Source organism: Schistocerca gregaria, chromosome 4 (assembly GCF_023897955.1).
Source record: "Schistocerca gregaria isolate iqSchGreg1 chromosome 4, iqSchGreg1.2, whole genome shotgun sequence".
NCBI classification, from domain to species: Eukaryota; Metazoa; Arthropoda; class Insecta; order Orthoptera; family Acrididae; genus Schistocerca; species Schistocerca gregaria.
The window spans coordinates 586450848-586476867 of NC_064923.1; the positions used below are offsets into that span (position 1 = coordinate 586450848).

Genomic DNA, 26020 nt, shown 5'->3' on the forward strand with positions numbered 1-26020 from the left:
TATTTTGGTAACTCAGCGTGGTGGACAGCAGAATAATCAAAAGATTTGCAGTCAATCTAAGATTGACATTAAGGATCTTTTCAGGAGAAAGTTTAATACCATGTATTCACAGTACGTCGTTCTTAAGAAGGAAGACAACCAGAAGCAAAAGTAACATCTGTTATGTACCAAGGTAGTCTGATAAGTCCACTACTGCCACTACTGCTCACACAGGGTGTATACGTGGACAAGGAAAAAAAATTCCCAGATTTTTCCCGGATTTCCCGGTTAAAAATACACTTTCTCCCAGATGAAAATACACTTTTTCCGTGTTAAGTGACAGTATACTCTTCCTCGGCACTGGTAAAGTCATCAATCCTTTGAATGTTTTTGGTTTTATACACCGACATAGAATTTCCCAGCACTTTAGAAAACGAAACTCATGGGGAAAACACGTTTTGAAAGACCTTTGATGTGCAGCGACATGTACGCTGCATATTTTCGTATCGCGAAGGTATACAATTGAATTCCACCAGATAACGCATATCACTTTCCGTAGCATTGAAATTGAGACTGAAATGCGCTTTTGTAAGCGTCATAGCTCATTCACATGATCTCGCCAGCTGATGACAGCAATAGGACACGTGATGTAGTCAGTCAAGGGCAAGACCACTCTTAAGTAGCGTGAATACACAGACAAGAAAAGTTATTAGGTTAAATTAATATACATAGCATTCACATATAATATTGGTCTTGAAGATTAATAAGTTGGAAGAGAAGCTAAGCTTCCACATATAATGTTGATTATTTTGTGCGTGTTCCACTTTAAGACACACAAATGTGCCAGTAAAATTCTTAATAACGTCACAAATGTCTCATCTTCTGGGCTCGGAATACTTCTAAATGGTCGTCCGCAAAGAGTAATTTTTAAATGAGAGTCAAATGCTTTATGATTTAAGAAATTCATCGTACACTCTTGCATATAACTCATCTTGCGTAAAAGGAAATCTGCTTTGAATGTAACGCTTTTCAAACCACCATTCGCAATATTTTCCAGCGACCTGTTAGAAATAGGTTCGTTTGAGCAGTTGCAAGAGAGCGCCAGATAACAGGCGTCACCGCGCCTGCGCAGCTACTGTGACGCAGGAAGCCCGTAAGTGTAATACATTATAAGATCTTACATTATGTCATAAAAGAAACAAGACAAAAGAAGATACTTCAAGAGCATCAGGATTTCGCGAACCATACTAAAGTGCATGATTCGGCTTAAAATGCACATCCGTATGTAAATTTTCTTGGAGTACCAGTACTGACGTTTGGTTCTTTATTATAGCATACTTTCATACCTGCACTTGAAATGCAGTGAAGAGTTGAAACTAGCCAATAGTGTGAAATTAAACACTTCGTTTCAAATAAATTTACTGCCTCAGTAGAAAGGATGAATAAAGGCCAAATCTCTTTAGTAAACCAGCAAAAATAGCTTCATTGTTCTGTAAGGCGGTTAATGCTTGACTGTCAAATGTGGAAATAAAATCTGAAACTATTAACATATTTTAGCCTGCCATAATTATGCGAACATATTTTAATTCATTTGATAGTTCCCGGCCACAAACATTCGTTTTGTTATCATTTAACGTGAGAGCAATAAACGAAGAGGAAACAACAAAATCGCTGAACGGTAAACACAAGTCACGTGGAGACGATCCACCTCCCCATAACAACTCAGACTGCTCTGTGCATCAGCCCCGGATCTACGATTATTTCGGAACCGGGGAAATATTAAGCAGGAGCGCCCAGCCACACTACTGCAACCAGAAGTAGGAGAAGGTACTACTCATACGCGACTCAACTACGCATGCACAAGAGCCCGCCCGCAACTGCTCAAACGAATCTAATTTAAACAGTTGTCACATCTTCATTGGAGGGAATTTGTTGTTATAAAGCATTGCATAGAGTTCCTAAAGCCTTTGACACACTTTACTGTTGGCAGACGCTTGTATGAGCACTGTTTTGTTGTTGTATACGGCGCATTTCCTTTGCAACTTAAGTTTTATTTTCGTTTACTTTTTTCTCCCGTTCATGTTTTGTTGCTGCTGTATTATTTTGCACTAGCGAGATACAGTAATATCCTTTGTTAGGGTACTGGTTCTTACCAGTCAAAATCACAAAAATGTACGTGGAAACTAAAACAATGAAAAATTCCTGGAATTCAAAACAATTCCTGGGTTTTTCCCGGTTTTCTCCCACATGGAAAAATTCCCCGTGTTTTTCCCGGATCTCTCGGTTGTTCCAGGTCGTATACACCCTGTCACAATATACATAAATTATCTTATAGATTATGGATGTATTCCTGTTTGCCTGGTGGCAGACATGTACAGGGTGGTGGCATCATTAGAAACTTAATGCAAAAGCCAGTGACACATTCAGGTGATCATTGCCTTATGTAAAGATTATTAGCTTACCCTAACAGCCATAAAGCAATGTGATGCACATAAACAGATGAAAGGATCTAACGACATTTCACTTCACAATTAGCAATAAGTGTCTACAAGTTTGTATGAGAAGATTTAACGTGGAATGAGCACACAAATCTAGACATTGGGAAAGCAGATGCCAATCTGATTTATTGGAAGAATTCTACGGAGAATTAATTCATGACGTAAGAGGTTTCACAAAACCTTGGTCACTACCCCACTATTAGAGAAATTTTGGACAACGCTGAAGGGTACTAACAATCTCTCTCCCCGAGTACCATTAGCAAAAGGAATGGGAAGGGGAGACAATGACACAGAAACATTTTGTTTGCAATGCACCACCAAGGTATGGGGAGCACCACTAGGTGGTTTCTCTAGAAAATAGCAAGTGGCCAAAGAGAATGTGTGGAAGGCAGCCAATCTTACACAAACCCAAAAGAACAAACCAAGGGGAATTCAAATGTGAAGCCAAGAATTATTAATGGCACACAAACAATACCTGAACAGTAAACTGAGAGAAATAACTGAGAACAAGCAGGTTACTGTGTGTAAGGAGTAATGTCAGCAACCAGAAAACTTTGGATGCTGTAACATCCACGTGATAAAATTTTAGCTACAGTGCAACGAGACTAAATTACGCCTCTAACAGTTATAAACATTACCTATCTGACATGTGAAAAAAGAGTGAAATAAATATTAATTAGTTATATTATATTCTATGATGTAATTAGAAATCTCAAAGTGTATCATACAAAGACAATGATAATTGTAAATTCCTTTTCTGATCTGCAATTGTCTTTTTTTTGTTTTTACCTTTTGTTGGATGGCTTTTGTAGGTTCAGCACGCAAGACGCGTATGAAACTGAGGTCTGTTAAGAAATTGTAATTATTTGTTGATTATTACTTGAAAATAGAGTTCATTACTATTATAAACATGAGTGAATAATTATTTGCAACTGTAATTCCTCTCTCAGTAAGCATTATCCGTGTTAATTGTTTCTTTTCGCTACAAGGAGCGCAGCCATTGATAATAGCGATTTGTATCGCGTTTTTGTCTGTGTTTTCCTTAGAAACAAATCAAATGTTTGCTTGATGAAGTCTAAATAGTGCACAATACGAAGGTAAAGTTTAATAAGCAGTTAAAATACTTATTTGGTCTAACAATAGAAAGTCTCTATCAATTGTCTGCTGCCATCTTAACAATTATCTCAGCGGCAAATTCAAATTACGAAACTCTGCAGACATAAATGCCGAACGTAATACAAATGTGTAAAAATAAATGTGCACTGGTGGTCCCGAACTCATTTTAATGGAAACTATTCGAATCAGATTGTGTTCTCTCTCTCTCTCTCTCTCTCTCTCTCTCTCTCTCTCTCTCTCTCTCTCTCTCTTTTTTTTTTAAAAAAAACAGTGCTCACAGCACGATCCTTATAAGAAACTTTTCTAGCTGATGTATGGAACCGAAATTAATTACGCACGAGTTGCGAAGAATATTATTTCAGGTAACATACATCAGTGTAGTGCGCAGCTGATATTCTGTGGTTTTAATGATCATTTTGCTGAAGATAACTGTTTCCATCATAATCCATAGTTGTATAGAATCCGTTGTATGAACTGTGATTTAGTGACACTTACACAACTTACAGACAACACTTTAACACGACGTTAACTTGGAGTTCTTTAGCAACCTGATCAAATCTTCAGCCGGGAGAAAAATTATTTAGTAATTACTCAATGTAATAAAATAAGACTATCATTTTCATTTACAAATTAGTTAAATACCAAACCACTGAATAAAACAGCGAACACCACAATGCGTTAACACAACTGGCCTTTGAATGCACACACACTTTCCTTGTTGCCTATGCCGCCAGACGGCCTCACCAAGAGACCTGGAGAGCAGCTGTGACATTCAGCGAAAAGTCCTCCTCACTTTAATGGGGCGTAAGGTTGGAAGTGAGCAGACATGCATTTCAGCCACTGAGGCAAGGGGGAACATCGTGCCCTGCAGTGGCTTCAACGATATCTCAGTTTCCAAGACTACCATCCCTTTGCCACAGTATCTGTTCTCTGCCTTGCTTACTAGGGGCTTCAGTTGCTGCTGAGACAAACTGCAATTGCAGCATTGGAGGAAATGCCTCAACCTCCATGGGGTGCACCAGTTCAGTTGTCACTGCTGGTTATGATGGTGTGGTGAGACATCCATGAAAGAGCTTGGTGATATCTTGTGGGAAAATGGAACCGTTACACTCCAGAGAATCACTGAGAGACACATTGAAAAACAAGCACCAAAAATTATCAGGATGTTGTCTGTCCCAAGGTTTAGTTTCTTCAACTTCTAAATTAATTATCTCGAGTCATTCACATATGTGACAGTCTTTCCCACACATAGCTGGAGCAGAGAGGTCATGTGTTTTGCCAGCTTATACATTTGTGAGTCAGGAGCATTAACAATCAGTCTTAATGGGACATTATTCCTATGTATCTTTGGTAATCCATAGAGCCAACGTGGTGTGGCTTCTGTGTTGCACAGGTTCCTCTCTTTGCCTGCCAAGAGAGAAGATGCCTTGATTACAGATTCCTTTCTGTGTGATCTGCTGCAATGGATCTGCTCTTAGTTTTTGGTATGTTGTTAGATCTAATAGGCCCTGGGTCTTCTGCTTGTAGTCTTCAGTTTTCATTATGACTGTCACATTTCCCTTATTGAGGAAGATCAACAAGGGTCTCAGATTGGCAAAGGAGGAAAGGGACCCACTTTCAATGTCAGGGAATATACTGTGCACCACATACATGAGGAAAAGTCTGTGTTGGAATGACAGGATGATCAATCATCACCAGTATCACCAAACATAAGTGGCATTGCAGGCTGGTGGAAGTGAAGAAATTGGCAATGGCAGAGCAAGTGCTGTGAGAGACCAATTACATAGTAAAACTTGGCAACATGGAAGTTCGTGCTGTGCAGGAGAGGTATAAACATCTGCCTGTTCAAGGAAGCTGCAGCAATACACACACAAGACAATAGCTTCAACAAGAAAGAAGAAAGCCTCAAGGTGAATGGATCCTGGGTTCCTGTGCTGCAACGAATGACCGCTGCACATAGCAAAGGAAACACCACAACGATAATGACTGTGGGAAAGCCCTTGGATAGTAGGTCCCAGGAATGTATAACCTGCGGATGTGAGCTTGATTTTAGCCCACCATCAGCAATCGAGGATGAACCTTGGAGAATGCAAACCACTTGTACTGGTGAAACATCAAAAAATCATCAAACATAGATCAGCTGAAGAACCCGAGACAAAAGCCAACAGGAAATTTTAAGAAATAACCTGCCACTGCAAAACCTGCAGGCAGTGTGAGTCCAAGTGCTGGTAGGTTTCCTGGTTAATCAGAGAAATGACTGCCCCCAGTATCAATGTGGAATTGAGTATTAAGAGCACTGATATACAACTGAATGAGGAGTTTATTAGGTGCCTGTCCAGGTTTTACCAGGATGGGAGTTGGAGTGAACATCAATGACTGGTCAGGTTCTGCTGCCCACAGTGAAGGCACATCAGCATGCAGTGCTGTTTTCCTGCCACGGCACACAGCTGCCCCATTTTTTTGCCTGTGACCGGCATAGCATGTGTCAAAAAAATACGGCCACTGGAAACACTCGTAGCATGTCCAACAGACTGGACAAGGCTTCAGTAAGTATCAATAAGAGTGAATCCAATGCTCAGGGCAAACTTCTCTTATTAATGAAGGAATGTGATCAACATTGAGATGCCCGACTATGTTGCATTTGCTTCTTAAGATACTGAAATCTACTTGTGAGCAAGAGACATTTCCTTGCCTATGATTCCTCACACCCTGAATATCCTCTTCACTTACGGTGAAAATGTACTTAATTCATTAGACAAAAAATTGCTGGCAACTGGTATATTTTGTGATCTATCAAAGGCATTTGACTGGTAAATCACAATATCCTTTTAAGTAAATTAGAATATTATGGCGTAACACGAAATGCTGCAAAATGGTTCAAATCTTATATCTCTGGCAAGAAACATAGGGCATTATTAGGCAGGAGACATGTACTAAGTTATCAGGCATCATCCAACTGGGAACTGATTACATGTGTGGTCCCACAAGGTTCCATCTTAGTGCCCCTACTTTCTCTTGTGTATACCAATGACCTTTCATCAGTAACATTACCAGATGCCAAGTTCGTTTTGTTTGCCGATGATACAAACATTGCAATAAATAGCAAATCAAGTGTAGTCTTAGAAAGATCAGCTAATAAAATATTTGTGGACATTAATCACTGGTTCCTAGCCAATTCTTTGTCACTAAACTTAAAAGCACGCACACTGTGTGTGTGTGTGTGTGTGTGTGTGTGTGTGTGTGTGTGTCTGTGTCTACTAACTTCTGCACCATTCTAGTGCAGTACTGTGTTCGTTGTCAATAAATATTGTAGTAGTTCTATTATATGTTTATTACCTTAAAAATAAAAATTTAAATTTTAAATTCAGTGCATTAATGCAATCTAATTTCACTTGGAATCTGTGGAAACTATATTAGCTTATTTGCTTTAGCTGTAAATATTTGTCATGTATTATTGTTTTTCTGACATATTCTACATCCTGGAGGACCTCCTCACTATGGATCACTTGGAATGGAAGTAAATCTAATCTAATCTTCAGCTGATGTAATTTAGTGGCACAGTCCACCTATTTTAAAGATCTTATCCATGTGCACTTTATAATTTCGTAAATACTGAAAAAAAAAGAATATTTATTCTAGCTGAATGGCTTTTGGGTTGTTCTATGTCAAGTGGACCAGTTTTAGTGGTGGTCACCAACCAACCATTCCCAATCCAATGAAATTTTTTGAGCAGGTTCAGCAATGTGTTATATGCACACGTGTGAAGTTTTAACTCAGTATCTTCTTTCTTTCCACTTCTCCAGCTTCTTGAAGACAGGGGTGCCAAATTTGCACCACCTACACACATCACAAAGTGCCAAGTTTTGATAACTATTATAAAAACTGCTGTTTTTGCATACTCAAAACAACTTTCTGTGCACAATAAAAATATACTACTGATTAGATTCTCAAATACATTTGGTGACAACTATAATTCTTTAAAAATGGAAGAAAATTCATTGAGATACTTTGAGAGCCCATCTTTAATAAGACATAAATCATAATTTCATACTTTTATGGATGGTTTCAGCCTAGAATTGGTAATATGACACACAGTTGTGTTGCCTTACTGTTGTTTTTGTGCAATAGCTTCTGTCATTTTCTATCAAAACATGTGTACCTGTAAATTTGATGGAATTTTTCAGATGCCAAATTCTGTGTAGCTTTGGGGCCCCATATCTCAAACTGTATATTATTTATCTGTTTTATCTTGCTATATCTAGAGAGAGTAATCTTTAAGCATCAGAAGGCAGACAGTTTATCTTTTGGACCGTGCCTGCTTATGGCTGAAAAACATCACGCAAAGTGATACGTGGTCTACATGCTGGAATATGACTACACAGTGAGTAAAATCAGTGAAAACTGCTTTTTGGCCCATAAAAATAAAATTGTTGTTAAGTACCAACCAACTCTAAGCCGTAATCAGCAATGAAACAAATGAAACTCCACAAAGTTAGAACATCAAACACACTTACGACAGGAGTAATTCTGTTTCACTTTGGGCTGAATAAATTGCTGATACTGTTTTCAGATTCTAAGTACATATGTTACCTTCCTGATGTCACTTTTATGATTTTAAATATATGTTTCTCTGGTATCCAGCAAGTATCTTTAGCAGATGGTCAGTTGAAGGAAGGGGGCAGGACCATGTAGTGTAAAAACTTTTCTTTAAGTAATAAGTGTAGTGTAGTATACTGTTGAGAAGTTTGTTTTCTTTATGTCCATGTATTCTGGAGTGGAGGGACGTAGTGTACCTGCAAGCTGGGATGATGATAGCAATCTCACTATGGTCACAGTACTGACTGTCTGGGCAGAGCATTCTGCATTGTTGGGTCCTGTCTTGGAAGAAGAATGGCCATAGCATTTGCAGTGATGTAACAGGAATAGGACAGAGACTTATCTATTAGATTTATTTCAATTCTTCTTCTTCTGTCCATACTGATGTACACTACTGGCCATTAAAATTGCTACACCACGAAGATGACATGCTACAAACACAAAATTTAACCAACAGGAACAAGATGCTGTGATATGCAAATGATCAGCTTTTCAGAGCATTCACACAAGGTCGGCACCAGTGGTGACACCTACAACATGCTGATATGAGGAAAGTTTCTAACCGATTTCTCATACACAAACAGCAGTTGACCGGCGTTGCCTGGTGAAACATTGTCGTGATGCCTCTTGTAAAGAGGAGAAATGTGTAACATTACGTTTCTGACTTTGATAAAGGTCGGATTGCAGCCTATTGCGATTGCGGTTTATCGTATTGTAACATTGCTGATCGCGTTGGTCGAGATCCAATGACTGTTAGCAGAATATGGAATTGGTGGGGTCAGGAGGGTAATACAGAATGCTGTGCTGGATCCCAACGGCCTCATATCACTAGCAGCCAAGATGACAGGCATCTTATCTGCATGGCTGGCATTCCAAGTAACAAGGATCTGTTATTAACCGTCATTGTACAAGGAGAGTGCAATACATGTCACATTATTTATGAGAATAGTCATATTTATTTTGAGAATTCTTGAGTTTCAGCAACACCTGCAGCACTTTGAGAAACAGAGTCTGACCAAGAGTTATTAGTGACTGTGAAGAAATAATCAGTTGAACAAATCAATAACAGGGAATTATAGATCCCAAACAACTTTACATTATCACTCAATAACATTGGAACACTACAACCATGGGCGTGCATAAAGCTGACCAAGGTATCTTTTTGTTCTAGTGAAACTGGTGGTGGTGGTTAGTGTTTAACGTCCCGTCGACAACGAGGTCATTAGAGACGGAGCGCAAGCTTGGGTTAGGGAAGGATTGGAAAGGAAATCGGCTGTGCCCTTTCAAAGGAACCATCCCGGCATTTGCCTGAAACGATTTAGGAAAATCACAGAAAACCTAAATCAGGATGGCTGGAGACGGGATTGAACCGTCGTCCTCCCGAATGCGAGTCCAGTGTGCTAACCACCTCGCTCGGTCTAGTGAAACTTCACAAACAATGCCCACCTACCAAGACTGTTATACATAAAAGCAACATACTGCCTGGGATCCTCCAGATCCATCACAAGGAGATTTCCTATGGTTGTTTCCAAAGAAATTCCACTCAGCAGAGGTACCAAAGTCCTTTTTATGCAGACATAAATTGATAAAATTCTTGTACTGGGGAGCAGATCTCTCACTAAAGTAGTGAATGTACTTGATTTCTCCAATCATTATCCTCAAATATTTGACCAGCCTCATTATGAATGCATGAACTGCAATGGCATCATGACCAAGACCTCTGCCAGGCACTTAAACGTGATTTGCAGACTATCCATGTAGATGTAGATGAAGGCACTAATAATACCAATGCTCATATTCAGTAGTGCTTTGCCAACAAAGTAAATACAAAGGGTGTAATGTGCTTCACTGCTCTCCCAAAGAAACTCTTGAACAGCATTTTGAATGGTAAGTTAATAGTTTTCAGCAGTCCATCAAAATAATCACTTCACCATTTGCAACATTATTTCAAGTGCCTCAGATATGAACTTTATTGTTTTGAAACGAAATGGTGGATTGTCAGACTACAAGTTTTTAGAACCTTTTCCTCTATATACTCTCCTACAGTTGCACACCCTATCTCTAGTGTATTCCTGTCAGTATGAAGCCACTATTTGTTTCCTGCCATTTCTTCTGGATGATATTCTTTGGACGCATCTGCCAAATAAGCTTTCAAATCAGGTTTTCCAGGACATTGTTCCTGGTGTTGCAGCATGCAGTCTTTTGATTCCAAACAGCACACAGTATTCTGCATTAGTTCCTTGTAGTTATCATCCTTGATAGGTTCCACAAAATTTTGAGAGATCTGCCAGATGTTTGTAACTTCCTGCCACAATATTTCGGCACAGAGTCTTCTGGCCATCTTCAGGTGATACTAGCGAAAATGCACTGAACTTTGATATTTAACACCTGAAGACGGCCAGACGACTCTGAAAACTCAGCATCAAAATATTGTGGCAGGAAGTTACAAACATCTGGCAGTTCTCCCTAAATTCTGTGGAACAATATATATGCTGAGAAAGTTTTAAATCTCACATCAAGCATTTCTATAGGGAGGAACTGATGCAGTGTATTTGAAGATTCGATAAGTTACGTGAAAAAAGAGTGAGGCTATTGATCTCTCTGATATTTTTATTGAGTTGCAGAGACAAGGCTATTATTCCAAAGTTTGCAAAAATTGTGCATTTTATTAACAGTGCTGCTGCAAATAACATCAAATGTAAAGCAAGTATGCCTTTCCTGTGCAACATAAATTTTATATTGGTGTTTTTTCTCTTATGTTTTGTTGCTGCAGTGTTATTCTGCAGCAGCAGGCTAAAGTGAAATTCTCTGTCAGAGTATCAGTTCTTACCAGTCAAAATTACAAAAATTTAACCCCAAACTAAAGCAATAAAAATTCCTGGAATTCTAAAAAATTCCAAGGTTTTTCCCTGTTTTCTTCTGGATGAAAAAATCCCTAGGTTTTTCCCTTTTGTCCTGGAGCATATACATCCTGTATAACCAGATACCGTTGGAGGAAGGTTTGAAGATTGTTATATCATTCATAACAAAATGGAACATATTTTGGTTTAATGGTGCCTCCTTCGGATTAGCTAGAGGTGCCACTATTCTCTCATGGGTAATGGATACCGTATTTTCTGACAAAGTTTAGGTATGTATAGTATAGTAGTAGTATAGTGTAGTATAGTATATTTATTGGCCCTGTGAATCATACACTGTACAGGAGTACATAACAATATAGGACAAGTCAAATAATTTGCAATTAAGTTTAACAGAAAAAAAGCTGCTGTATGGTTTTCAGTATATAGCAATATAACTCTAACATACGGGAATAACATTTCACAAATAAATTTTACACGCACACATTTCGTTCTTTTGGCCTTGACTATACAGACACACACATATATATGTAATAGACCACATATAATACACAGATAAATCTAATGTACACATTTCTTATTTTGGCCTTAATTGTATAAACAATTTAAATTTTTCACATATTTACATTGTAGATAAAAATTCATCAACACTATAGTAACAATTCTGTAGCAAGTAGTCGCTCACTGCAGTTTTGAATTTATGCATGCCAGTTATTGCCTTAATTTCTTTAGGTAGTTTGTTACACAGTTTTTTTCCTGCTTGCGAGGGTCCTTTCCGTATAAACATTATTGTTTCTAGGATATATAGGCATGGTAATGGAAGAATATGAAGCTTTTTAAATGAGGGTTTGCATGAAGATCGAGGTGCTAAAGCCTTCCATGGCTCTTATAATTCTTTTTTGTGCAATAAAACAGCTTTTGCTGGGTGGTGAATTTCCCCAGCAAATTAAACCATATCTTAGTAATGATCCTGCTTGGGCACGGTACACGTTTTATGGCTTGCATAGATGTGCATCCAGCAAGAATTTTTATACTATAACAAATGGTATTTAATTTACTACATAGGTGTTGTGTGTGTTTCTGCCATCTTAGGTCATCTTGGATTCAAACTTCCAAAAATTTGGTGCTATTTACAATTTCAAGTCTTTTGTCTAACAGTTCTATGGTTGCAGTTAAAGGCTGTTTATTCTGCACTGTGTGTAGATGCATAGTGTTTGTTTTATGTGTGTTTATTATTAAGTTGTTCACTGAGAACCACTTTGATGCATGTGTAGTGCTCTTTTTTTAATTTCATTTTGGAGCTCTTCCTAGGTCTTTCCTTTGATAAGTATATTTGTATCATCGGCATATTTAATGTACTTATAGTTAGGGCTGGATGGTTCCAGGTCATTTACAAACAGCAAATTATCTTGATAATTTAATAGCGGATAGTAGCTAGCTTCAGGAGAACATATAGCACCTGCAAGAGGTTTTTGAGTGATTAAGACAGGCAGACCTGACATTAAATCCACAAAAGACTGTATTTGCCTGTTTCTCTATCAAGTTTCTAGTGTATTAATGGACTGAGATCCGCCTCGATTGCGAAAAAACACCTAGTGTTTACCTAGGTTTCGGTGTAGATAACTACACCTTCTTCAGAACAATAAACTCAAAAGTGTCTATAAAGACCTTTGTCAATAATTAAAAGCTCAGCATAGCTATATATTTATAAAAGAAAAAGATGACACATAAAAGTACATGTGAACAAAGTCAAAAGAATAACTTAACTTAATGGTGTACACTCCACCTCACATCAGCATGTGTTCGATGGGCCGTGTCCCGTCGCAAACTGCGGCAACCAAACGGTAGCTCGCTTACCAGCTAGACACGCTATCTATGCACATGCGCAAGAAATAGGAAGTTACTTAATGCGCATGTGCATAAAAATACGAGAAAGCCCGTATATTCCCAAACGTGGATCAACGTATACCAAAATTAAAATGGACATAACCCGAGACGAGCTAAATACAAGATAAAACCTAAAGATCAGCACACAGGGTTACTGTATCTCGGAAGAGTAACATACATGATTGTTGATTATGACAACTTTTTTATTTATTTATTTATTTATTTTATATTATACCTGCAGACTCGGCCCATCCGTACGCCCATAAGATGGCCTTTTCTCATTCTAGTATTCATAGAGTTACAGCTATCCCTCTTGCACCAGATGCGGTAGAAACTGAACTTGTCACACTTGAGAATATTGCTATAAATAATGGCTATGGATCACAGTTGGTAAGACAGATGTACAATAAGAAAGTAAGGGGAAAAAATATTACTTCTTCCACCCTAGGGGATGCGGTAGATGACAAACAGGTGGCAACAATATCTATCCCTTACATAGGCAATATAAGTTACAAATTGGGGCGTTTACTCAGAGCCCATAATTTCAGAATCGCCTATTCTACTAACAACAGTCTACATAGGAATTTAATTCACTCCTTGCAGAGTAAGAGCGATAAACTTTCCAAATCAGGAGTATATAAAATTACATGCGGGGATTGTCCAAAATTTTACATCGGGCAAACAGGGCGAGCTCTGGGTCTCAGATATAAAGAGCATATTCCTACGCGAAGCGGTGACGGTACTAAAGGCTCTACTTATGCGGAACATCTTGTGCAAGCGGCTCATGCGCCGAGCCCTCCAGTTAACATTGAGCTACTTCATGCTGAGGTCAAGGGCTTAAAATTAGATATCTTAGAAGAAATGCAGATCTTTAAGCATCTGCAACATGATAGAGACAATATCCTCAATGACCAACTCCTACTAAGAAATAAAAAATTTTTTGATGGTTTTGCGCCGTTACTTCGTTCTTTTCACTCGTAGTTTTGAGGATATGGCGAGCGCAGTTGGTCAAGCTGTTCATCTACTTTTTATCTTTTTATTCTTTTTACGATGTAGGTGGTTTTAGCCCGGTGAACATCTCACGTTTTATCCCTATATCCTTATCTCCACGTCGTCTTTAGACTACGTCCCCTCAACCCCCCCCACCCCCCCCCCACCCTCATTTGACTAACTACTGACTTTTCATACAGCTTCTAAAAAAAAAAAAAAAAAAAATAAATAAATAAATAAATAAAAAAGTTGTCATAATCAACAATCATGTATGTTACTCTTCCGAGATACAGTAACCCTGTGTGCTGATCTTTAGGTTTTATCTTGTATTTAGCTCGTCTCGGGTTATGTCCATTTTAATTTTGGTATACGTTGATCCACGTTTGGGAATATACAGGCTTTCTCGTATTTTTATGTGCATGCGCATTAAGTAACTTCCTATTTCTTGCGCATGTGCATAGATAGCGTGTCTAGCTGGTAAGCGAGCTACCGTTTGGTTGCCGCAGTTTGCGACGGGACACGGCCCATCGAACACATGCTGATGTGAGGTGGAGTGTACACCATTAAGTTAAGTTATTCTTTTGACTTTGTTCACGTGTACTTTTATGTGTCATCTTTTTCTTTTATAAATATATAGCTATGCTGAGCTTTTAATTATTGACATATACACTTTTGAGTTTATTGTTCTGAAGAAGGTGTAGTTATCTACACCGAAACCTAGGTAAACACTAGGTGTTTTTTCGCAATCGAGGCGGATCTCAGTCCATTAATATATTAACAAACGATTGCTGACGCGCTGCAATGTTGAAAGTTCTTAAGTTTCTAGTGCACGTAATTTCAGGTGAAGGGATTTGTATTGATCCAGAGAGAGTAGATGTCATCAATCAATTTCTTTAAGGAAGCAGAAAAGGCTGCTCCACTTAAGAGTTGTGGAGAGAGGGATGCAAATTTCTTCGGAGGCTTTCACAGGAAGCCTCTTTTTTACACTTAAGAAACCACTGAATTCTGTGTTGGTCTTAGCCCTACTGGACTTCAAAGTGGAATTCATTCTTCAGATGGAAGTTTTGGCTCTAGGGATTGGAGCCATTTTGTTATAGGAGCTGGAAGAGATAAGAAGGAGATTGGCAATGTGTTGAGGGGATTAAATGAATCATAAAAAAGGTACTCAATTTATGAATAGGAAGCCTCAGCCATTCTGTCTGGCATGGAAAAGATTCAATACTATCTGGAGCATTGAAAATTCGTTCTGAAGACTGACAATAAAGCACTCAGTTGGATGTTGACCAGACCATGAAACACTAGTCATAATGGCAGGGAGCAAGGAGAAATTTAATATTGAAGTTCGAAGCTCATTACATAAGGGATTCAGGAGATGTGATTGCATATGGGTCAAGTCATAGGTTTGATTGCGCTGACAGGAACCAAAGAGATAATCAGCTGATGGAAGATGGTGCTTAGATCCAATGATGACCTTGATTATTACACAAGTGTGTCACCTATTTCGTGACTAGAGAGAAATCCAAGATCTAAGATCTGCCCTGATAGCCCTTCATAGCAGTGATCAGAGTGAATGGGACCTGTTAACTGTGATGTTTAACACAGCACTATCCACACCTGCTAATTTGTACCTGGGCTCCCATACAGCAACTCCACTGCATAATTTGTGGTCCACTGGCGACCTACTGCCTGAAAAGAGAAATGCTAGTAGGTGGTTGCAAAATGGATGTTGGCTCGAAAGAATATTAAAGTGAGCCATGGCAGGGTAGCCAAACGATGCAATGTGGGCAGCAACCAAATAATGACTGAGTTGATGACAAGGCCTTTATGATGTATTTTCAAGGAGTTCATAAGCCTCTGAAAAGATGATTAAGAAAATGTTGCCCAAATTTAAGTGTCCCTTTGAGAATAAAAGATTTCTCACCTTAGTCACAGTCAGTAACAGATCTACAAACAGGCAAGAGAATCAGAGCTCACCTTTCTCAGATTAAGAGGCTGTATACAGGGACAAGAAATAAATAAATTTTTAAAAAAAATGCAGGTTTTTCTTAGATTTCGTGGTTGAAAACACACTTTTCCCCCAGATAAGAAAATCTTATACCCCAGGTGAAAGTAGATTTTTCTGTGCTAAGTAACAATATACTTTCCCTCAGAGCTGTGCAACTTATCAGTTCTTGAATGGTAAAAGTTTTATACACTGATGTTGAACTTCCTGGCACTTTAGGAAATGAAACCCAGAAAAAAAAAAAACAATGCGCTTAGGGAAGATCTTTGATCATGACAACAAGTACACTGCATATTTTTGTATTATGAAAGTATAAATATGAATTTCACCAAATTCAGCAAGGTAACTTCTGAAGCACTGAAATTTACATTGGGACATGCTTTTGTCAGTCAATCACAATTCACGTCACATGATTTTGCCAGTCGCTGACAGTAGATATTTAGTGCACAGCATATGTGATATCAGCCAGTAGCAACATTATTTAAATAGCATGAACACACAAATAGAAAACGTTGATACTTTAAATTAATATACATACAATGTATACAAGAAAAGTTAAACATGCATATACAATATTGGTCTTTTTTAATGTGTGTTACTCTTTAAGATACATCAGACACAAATGTGTCAGTAAAATTTTAAATTATGGCATAAATGGCGGGTCTTCTTGGCCTGAAATTCTTCTAGGCAGTTGGTCCTCAAAATATTAAATTCTGAATGAGAGTCAAATGTTTCATATTTTAAGAAATTCATCGCACATTCTCACATGTAACATAATTCAGCTTGTGTAAAAGAAGATTTACTTTTAAAGTAATCCTTCTCAAACCACCATTCACAACATTTTCCAGTGACGTGTTAGAAATGTAAACTGTTGTCATGACATGCTCACTGAAAATGGTTTGTTGTTACGAAGTATTACATAGTCTTTATCCTAAAGCCTTTGACACATTTTGCTGTCGGTAGATGCTTGTGTATGCACTGTGTTTACTTGTAGTAAATAGTGCATTTTCTTTGCAATTAAAGTTTTATTTTACTGTTATTCATTCATTTATGTTTTATAGCTGCAGTATTATTCTACAGTTGTGGGCAAAAGTAAGATTCTATGTTAGTGTATTGGTTCTTACCATTCAAAATTACATAAATTTAACAGAAAACTAAAACAATGAAAAATTTCAAGAATCCCAAAAAATTCCCAGATTTCCAGTTGCCCTATAGTTTATACACCCTGATTAAACCAAATTTTCCAGGTTAATCTGGTTGTTCTTGTCGGGTTGCTGAACTGAAAGGGTGGGAGGGGGGGGGGGGGGGGGGCATATGTCAAGTGTCACACTATCTTGGCTAGGTTCCTAGTTTGGCAGTACTTCTTGGGGTTTAGCAACTGCCTTGTCTGGCATAACTCTCTGGTTGAGGAAATGTTTACCCAACAGTGTGGACTGCAGAGAGGAACCATGATCTGAGTGAGCAGGCTTCACAGTACTGGTTGGTCAAAGGCAGAAGTACAGCTGGAAGCTGAGAGTAGGGCTTGTTTGTGTGAGGTCATCAAGTATAGATCAGTGTTTATTGCTTGTTAGAGCTGAGCAGACAATAGCCATTGTAACTTCTTGTGTGTGTGTCAATGTTTCTTCTATGTCAGACACAATGCGGATGCCTTGTACATGCAGTGTATGTGGTTCGCTGTGCTATTCATCATTCTTTTCTGAACAGCTACTGTCATCTTGTCTTTGTTAAATCGGCATTATCTGACCACTATCCCCGAGCAGTGCATCACTATACTACATTTATAACTCATGACATTAAGATGGCTGCTAACAGTGTATTACGTTCACTGTACATGATACAGATCTCATACTGACTGTGTGTGGTCAGTTGGACAGTTGGTTGGCTAAATGTTTTTTGTACATTGTGGTGAACAGTGATTATGACTGGTCATATGCACTAGCAGCTACAAATGTTGTTAGCACAATAAGACAAGCTTGTTTCCTGTTTCTAATACTGGACTACTTCACAATTATTGTGTACTATTTCCTTGAATTTTGTATGTGCTAAGACGTACCAATGTTCAAGTAACAAGGTACATGTTTATGAGAAGGTGCAGTGAGAGAGGCCCATGGAGCACACAAGGGAAGCTCCTGTTGTCTTTACGACTGTATTATTATATAAACTCATTTTTCCCAAGGTGCTTTGCACCAACTTGTTTTCTTATTGTGGTTTATAATTATGATTTTAAATTTATTTGAATTGTAATTAAATTGAGTTCTGAACACATAACTGATTGTTGTATTAACTTTGCTAAAATATCTATTTTAAATGTTTCATCTTTCAACTCAATATGGTATGGAACTTGCTTTCAAATTGTTTGCTTATGCTTACTGTTATTGTTTTAGGGTACTAAATGCATTTAAATTACACTGAATTTAAGTTTCTGTTAACAATTTGTTACTGATGTTAGCCCATCGATTTTGCTCAGTGGTCGATTTAGAATGCAAAGATATTAATGTTTGGTGCCAGCTAAGAGGGAAAGCACCACAGCCATTGGTAGGGTTTTTATCCGACAGAACATTGAGTGATGTAAGTGGCTTGGTGATCAACAGAGTGCAAGCTGTGGAGGGCCAACATTGATATAATATATTCTGTAAATGTCGATAGTTGCAGGACAGTCCGAGAAGAGATGGATGGCTGCTGTCAACCAAAGCATGGTGCAGAAGAGTGCTTAAGTCTATTGCCACTGGGCTTATGGCCACAGCACTGGGTTTGGTGCCGAGTTGTGATAGAGGCTGTATTTGGCTTTGATTGTACTTTGCCTGTGGAACTACATGTTCCATGTGATTTCAACGTCTCCTGAAATTACCATGTACAGTGTGCTGAGGTATTGGGAACTGCAAAAGGTTATGTTAAAATGGTGCCATTCACTGTGTGTAAAGCTGATTGAAAGTTTGGTGTGCCATGTATGAGTATCACTGATTAACTGTATAAAAATCTCGTATGCCTTTCTTGGTGATGCTCTATATTATTATGCTTGTTGGTCCTTGCTTCAAGAGAATTTAGAGGCTTGCGTTTAACTGTGTTGCTCTTTTGTTTTTCTCTTGTTTACTCGTGGCCATGTTCTTGAAGCAATGTGGCTGTGTATGTTTCTGGGCTCCCTTGATTTATTACAGTCCTTCTTGTTGAACAGAGCGTAAAAGTTTCATACTAATAGCAACTATACTTTCATGGGTTATTATGGCTGTTTGTTAGAAAATAAATTGTACCTGACATTTCCTGATTTGTCTAACTGATAGTTTTTGCTGGCTATTAATACCTGGCCATTTCAGTATTAACTCTGGGTTGGGTTGAGTTGAGTTGGGTTGGTTTGGGGGAGGAGACCAAACTGCGAGGTCATCAGTCTCACCGGATTGGGGAAGGAAGTCGGCCGTGCCCTTTCAAAGGAACTATGTTGGCATTTGCCTGAAGCGATTTAGGGAAATCATGGAAAACCTAAATCAGGATGGCCGTACGCTGGATTGATCCGTCATCCTCCCGAGTGTGAGTCCAGCGTGCTAACCACTGCGCCACCTCGCTGGGTCGTATTAACTCTCTTAAATTATTGTGTATTCATCATAACTGGTCAGAGCTGTTCCACTTGAGATGTTTAAATTACTTACCTGTTGACGGAAATAGTGGCTTGGTTAATACTGTCTGATATTTCCTATTAAATATTTAATCTAACTGCTTTTACTAATCAGTAACGCCAATCCCTGTTAATGAAAAATTTGCATATTTATATACTGATACTGCCAATTAGTTACGGACAATCTTTTAGAAAAACTATGCCTTGTGTTCTGCTGAAATTATTGGCCTGTTTAAAATTGTGTCTCAGCCACTTCATGAAGAGATATGTATTATTAATGGTTTTGAGTGTTGCTCTTGTAAGGGTGAATGAAATTTTTGTGTTTTGCAACTAACTAAATTTGCTCAAAGGAATTTGAGTTGACCATAGCCATCTTACCTAGTAATAACTACTTTAAATTTATTTTGTTCATGGAAATGTTGGTCAGCCATTGCCATTGGTGGGGGGTGTGGGGCAAGTGTATGTGGTGATACAACTGAGACTGCTCTCTGGAATTGGTGGACTTAAACCCCTTTCAAGAAAAGAGTAATTGTTCTGCATTTGCTCGAGACAAATTTAATGCCAGTACAGATTTAATTGATAATGTATTTTTTAACACAAGAGCTTTAATGGTAATTGTTTTCTTTTATTAATAGTGCTTGCTTTGTTTTCTTTTAGGAAGGAAGTGTTTTAATTATATATATTTCCTGTATTGCTCAAGTATCATCTTATGTACTGTTTACTTTTATGTTAAAATAAATTTTGAGAAGATCTCAGTGGCTTACCACTCAGGGATCATGATGGCCAAGCAAGGCAACTCCAAGGTTAAGTACCACCCATCAACTCCCCTCCTAGGTCCCTTTCAGTTACCATGCTAAATTACTTATCCAGTTAAATCTGTATCTTTGTGGTGCTCTTTATAAAAGTTGTCAATAAATGTATAAATGTTGTACTAGTAACCAAAGCTCAATCAGTTACACCTTTTTATCGTATGGGCCATATGGCATGTAACAATATTAGTGCTTCAGCTGAAATATAGACATAACCAGAAGAGATACTGATTTACAATGACCTAATGAGTTTGGTTTCAACGGCCCATTTGTCTCCCTCTCTGTCTTTATCTGCCACCGGGAAGATTCCTGAATTTAATAGCCAATGATTTTTTTAATAGCCAATGATTTGAGTATGTCATCCAGTGTCCTACATCTACTGTCCTCTCACTGTTGAATATTGTTGCCTTACTGAGTTAGCCAACTTCATGACTAGCCAGGAAGTCACACAATATTTGTACGTGAAAAGGTGTGCAATAATGAATAAAATTTTATACCTATGAGGGATGACTCATGACACAAATTCGATTACTGTTACACTTACTTTTCTTTGCAACAGGTGGAGAGAGAAACAATGTTCTTTGTTTCAAACTACTTAAAAGATGGAATGGAAGTAAATATTTCATAATGGAGTTTAACACTCACCTATGACTTCTTCTTCTGGCTTTCTTACTTTGGAATACACTTTATGTTTGATGCCTCAATTCTATTTTCCCATAGCACTTCATATACTAGCACAATGCAGATCTGGTTTCTCTGAAACAGTAAGTAAAGGTAATCAAAAGCTGTTGTTAGTGTCAGTGCACATATTACAAGTGCTACTACAAATCACACTTCTGTGCTTGAGTCACAGAAGTTTTACAATTCCTTAGTAATATAAATTTTGTGTGCTCACTGTGTTTGCTCTGTAAAAAGTTATGCATCATTATCTGGAACTTGAGGACCGGAATAGTCATTGTCTAGCTTCTGGTCATCCACATCCAACCACCACTTAGGACGACAGACATACTGTGCACCTAACAGATCACAGCCTCTTCACATCTGTGTTTACGACTGAGAACAATTAATTTACTTCCTGCTACATTCTGCATCATCGTATACCATTGGTCAGCCTGACTAGGGATTTACTGTCCTATGTACAGGCTGTCATTAACATCACAACACAAATGGTTGTATTTGAAATGTTGCCATGACCAGGAAGCCTGGACTGCTGATAAATGACGCTGCATTCTGCTTAATGATGAATTGTGGTTTTACACTGCTCTGGATGACTACCATCAGCAAATATGTCAGTGAACTAGAGAGAAGTTCCATTCTTCCAATGATTGGGAGAGACACAGCAGTGTTACTCATGTCATCGTGCAGAGGGGCGCCATCAGGTATGACTTCATATCACAGCTGGTAGTGATTAAGAGAACTCCGACAGCACAACACTACATCATGGATGTTCCATGCCCTTGTGCATTACCTGTCAGGTGACAGCATCACAGTGACATTTTTCAAGGGAACAGTTCACATGTCTCCAAGGAGTAGAGCAAGCGGTTCGGCACCTTCCTGAAGAGGCAGCAGATGAGGTAAGGCTCGCAACTAGTCAGATTTTAGCAAACAGCCAAGCCTCCTAAGACCAATGTAAGCAGAGTGGAGAAACTGGCATTAAAATCATTGGGGAAGGATGAAGAGTTAGTTGTACTACCAGCTGACAAAGGGAATGCCACAGTTATCCTCAATGCTACCAATTATCATAAGAAAGTGGCCCTATTATTGGAAGATGCCACGTACCAGATTCTTAAATGGGATCCTACAGCAGCACTTAGCAGGAAGACAGGGGAGCTACTGAAGAACTCTGGCCTCCCAGAAGAACTAGCCAAGAATCTACGACCAAGAGCACCAAGGCCAACCAGGTTATATGGTCTACCCAAAGTCCATAAGGATGGGGTCCCATTGAGACCTATTGTTAGTGCTATTGGGCCTCCTACATATCGGTTGGCAAAATACTTAACCAAATTATTAGCACCAATAGTCGGCAACTGTAGCCATCATATCAATAACTCAAAAATGTTTGTTGACATCATAAAGCACATGAGGATAGGTCCGAATGACATCATGATCAGCCTAGATGTGGTCTCTTTGTTTACAAAGGTACCGGTGGAAGATACATTAAAACTGTTGGATGCTCATTTATCTCCTGAAATACTGAAGTTATTTTGACACACTTTGACGACCACCTATTTTTTGAAAGGTGTAAAATATTATGAAATGGCTGACAGAACAGCCATGGGTTCGCCACTGTCACCAGCCATAGCTAACTTCTTCATGGAGGATTTCGAAGAACGAACGTTGAACAGTGCTCCCTTACGTCCATCCTGCTTCTTCAGGTATGTTGACGATACATTTTTAATCTGGCCACATGGCAATGAGGCACTGCAGCAGTTTATTGATCATTTAAATGGTATACATCAGAACATACGATTTACAGTGGAGGTGGAGAAGGATGTGTTGGTGCAGCGAAAATCAGATGGACGTCTCAGACATTCTGTGCACAGAAAACCGACATGTAGGGAAGCAGCCTACTCATGCCACATAAAATTCACATCAGTCTTTCCATAGTGTGCCAGCCTAGACCGCTGTAACTAGTTCTAACGTCATAAATGTTGTGCAATACTTTAAAAAATCAAGTAAATAACCTGAAACATTTCTAGTATGTCAGGAGTACTACTAAATCAATGTGTGTTGAATATCAGTTCAATATCTTTAACCACTTTCGAAATTTGGACGTTCTTCTATAAAAATTATTGGCCCAACAGAAAAAAATGGCTCTGAGCACTATGGGACTCAACTGCTGTGGTCATCAGTCCCCTAGAACTTAGAACTACTTAAACCTAACTAACCTAAGGACATCACACACATCCATGCCCGAGGCAGGATTCGAACCTGCGACCGTAGCAGTCGCACGGTTCCGGACTGCGCGCCTAGAACCGCGAGACCACCGCGGCCGGCCACCCAACAGAAAAGAGCTAGAAACTTAAAAATGTATATTTAGATTCCTTTTGCATAATAATTTAGTAGAAACAGTATTCTGGATCTCACCAATTAAAATTTTAGTTGAAATTCATGATTTCCTGGTTTTTGTCTTAAAAATTAAGGGAGCAAGATAGATTAAGTAGGCGAATAATTAAAGCTAGAATGTTTAAATTTAAGTAGAAGGGAGATCCGTGATAATCATAAAGACGTGAAGTTTCAACTGAATAACTATAAAACTATAGTGATAGCATATCTCCAAAGGGCAAGTTCTGAGCTCATCTACTGCATGTCGTGTAATTAAATTAATTCTCTTGCCCAAAATATTTGACTTTAGCCACGTCAGACTTTTATTATGATTACTTACCTGTGTGCTGATTTAAATTGAGAGCTTCATCGGCCATCAGCAAAGGAAGCAATGATTCATTCAATAACTTAAAAGTGGTGCATTACTAGCCCAGCGGTTAGTCGGGAGAGCAGATTTAATCAGGCGTTCCCTTAGCCGTCCGCACCGCAGCTTTATATATAAGAACACTGCGTGAGAAAGAAAGGCCCCAGTTCTCTCCAGACGCTGAGTAGCGCACCATCTGTGCCGGGAGTCGCGTCGCGTCGGTATCATTACTATAAACAGCCTTGGATGCCGTAATAAGTTACTCGGGATACGCGTAACCATGAAATCGTTTTCAAGTGAAGTGTTAATTCTGGGATGACTTTAATGATCTATCTTCAGTTTGTGTATGTCGTATTTTCACATGCTGCCGCAGGACAGACATTCTACCATTATTTAGCGTGGCGTTTGATGAACATTATCATCAAATTATGGTGAGCATTCACTTAAACATTTAATTTGAACAGTTATAGTTGCATCAGCGCATTAGACCCTGAACTGCTCTGGTAGTTGGATTATGTGGATTCTTTTTGGTCAGTGACTTTCAGAATATAGTGAACATTTTAGAGTGAATCGTTTTTGATTATGAATCCCAGACAATCCCCTAATTCCTCAGAGCTATAAGCTGTAGCTGTGAGTGTATTTCTCAGAGGAAGTGGGCACTAGGAATTCTAATTACAGGCTTCAGGTTTTTCTAATCACTTTCTGGCTGCCAATATTGTAGTTAGAGAGCCAGTGTTGAGAACAGCAAACAACAGCATTAAATAAATCATAGGAACATTTTAATAACAATAATTCCACGCGCCGTCCCACATATGGTGTATCGGCCGGGAAAGACATTCCACATTTATCATTATTCAATCATAAATTCCACCCGCCGCCCCACAGACGCTTACAGATTTGTATCTAAACGCACGTAGTTTTCACCACACAGCTCAGAAGAGAGATGTGCTGAATACCTTGGTACCCAGAGCAAGGACTATTTCGGATAAGAATCGTCTCAACTCTGAGATTAACCATCTGACGACAACATTCAGGAAAAAAAAAAAAAAAAAAAAAAAAAAAAAAAAAAAAAAAAAAAAAAAAATGGATATTACAATCGTGATATCAGATCTACTCTGGCGAAGAAACCTAGGAATGTTGCTGTTCGAACAGATGAAGAGGACCAACACATCGCGTGGCTACCATTCTGCGGTGCAACGACCAGCAAGATCGGCAGAGTCCTGAGCCGGCAGGGAATCAGACCAGTCTTCCTGCCACCCAGGAAGATTAAGGAGATGTTGCGACCCGTGGAAGAAAATCTCGGCCTGAGTGTACCGGGGATTTACAGCATTCCTTGCGAGTGTGGCAAAAATTATGTGGGCCAGTCTATAAGAACTGTTGCCAATCACTGTGTGGAATATCAGCGTCACCTGAAAAATAGGTATCTAGAAAAATCAGTGGTGGCTGAGCACAGTTTGTTAAATAAACATAAGATTTTATTCAATGAAACAAGAGTACTTGCTCACACTTCAAACTATTGGGACTCTGTCATCAGGGAAGCAGTTGAAATTAGACTCTGTGAAAATAATTTCAACAGAGACTCCGGTTATGCACTCAGCAATGCATGGAAGTGCACAATTGATAAAGAAAGAGCGCAGAGGGAGACTTCTCACATTGCTCACAGTTCTCCGCCTGTTGCGATGGATGGCGCTGCAAGCAATGCTGGATAAAGCGCGCAAAGAAAATCTATGGATATAGAGGCCACCACCTTGGTACGCGCCATTTTCACCGTGACGTCATCCAGCCAATGAGAAGCCGTCCACTGCTTATAAAAGCGGAAGACTCACTGGTCCGCGACAGTCAGTTTTACCACTGATGAAGATGACGGAGGTAGTCATTGAAAGCTTGGGATGCTATCCAAATTTGACGCAGTAAATAAACCGATAACTTTTTATGCAAGGACTCCATCGCAAAAGACTTGTAGTCATGTCTCTAAGCATTGTCAGTGTGATGTTGGGTGCTCCCATGGTCAGAAAGATCTCAAGATCTGTCCCCAGTATGACGTGTGCAACCAGAGTGAGCATCACTTTCATCTCAACATCAGTTTCCCGAATATCAAGGACCAGTCACTACAGTTGCGGGCCACCTTGCTCAGGAGGAGATACAATGGCTTTATGACACCCTTCCCAACTGAATCAATGCACACATCTAGGCCAGAGGGTATGCAGCATATTGAAAAGTGGCCTCATATTGCAAAGACCATTGTAAAATGGACTGCCTTAACATCATA

The 26020-nt window shown here is 38.9% G+C and overlaps 1 protein-coding gene across 1 annotated transcript in view; it reads right to left on the reverse strand.

Moving 5' to 3' along the window:
* The window catches only part of LOC126267477 (kininogen-1-like), a 191082-nt gene that overhangs the window by 747 nt on the left and 164315 nt on the right, over positions 1-26020 (reverse strand). The window contains exon 16 of the mRNA XM_049972759.1: positions 20988-21098. Coding sequence (XP_049828716.1) covers positions 21012-21098 — 87 coding nt within the window. The 3' untranslated portion in view covers positions 20988-21011. The remainder of the gene's footprint in view (positions 1-20987; positions 21099-26020) is intronic.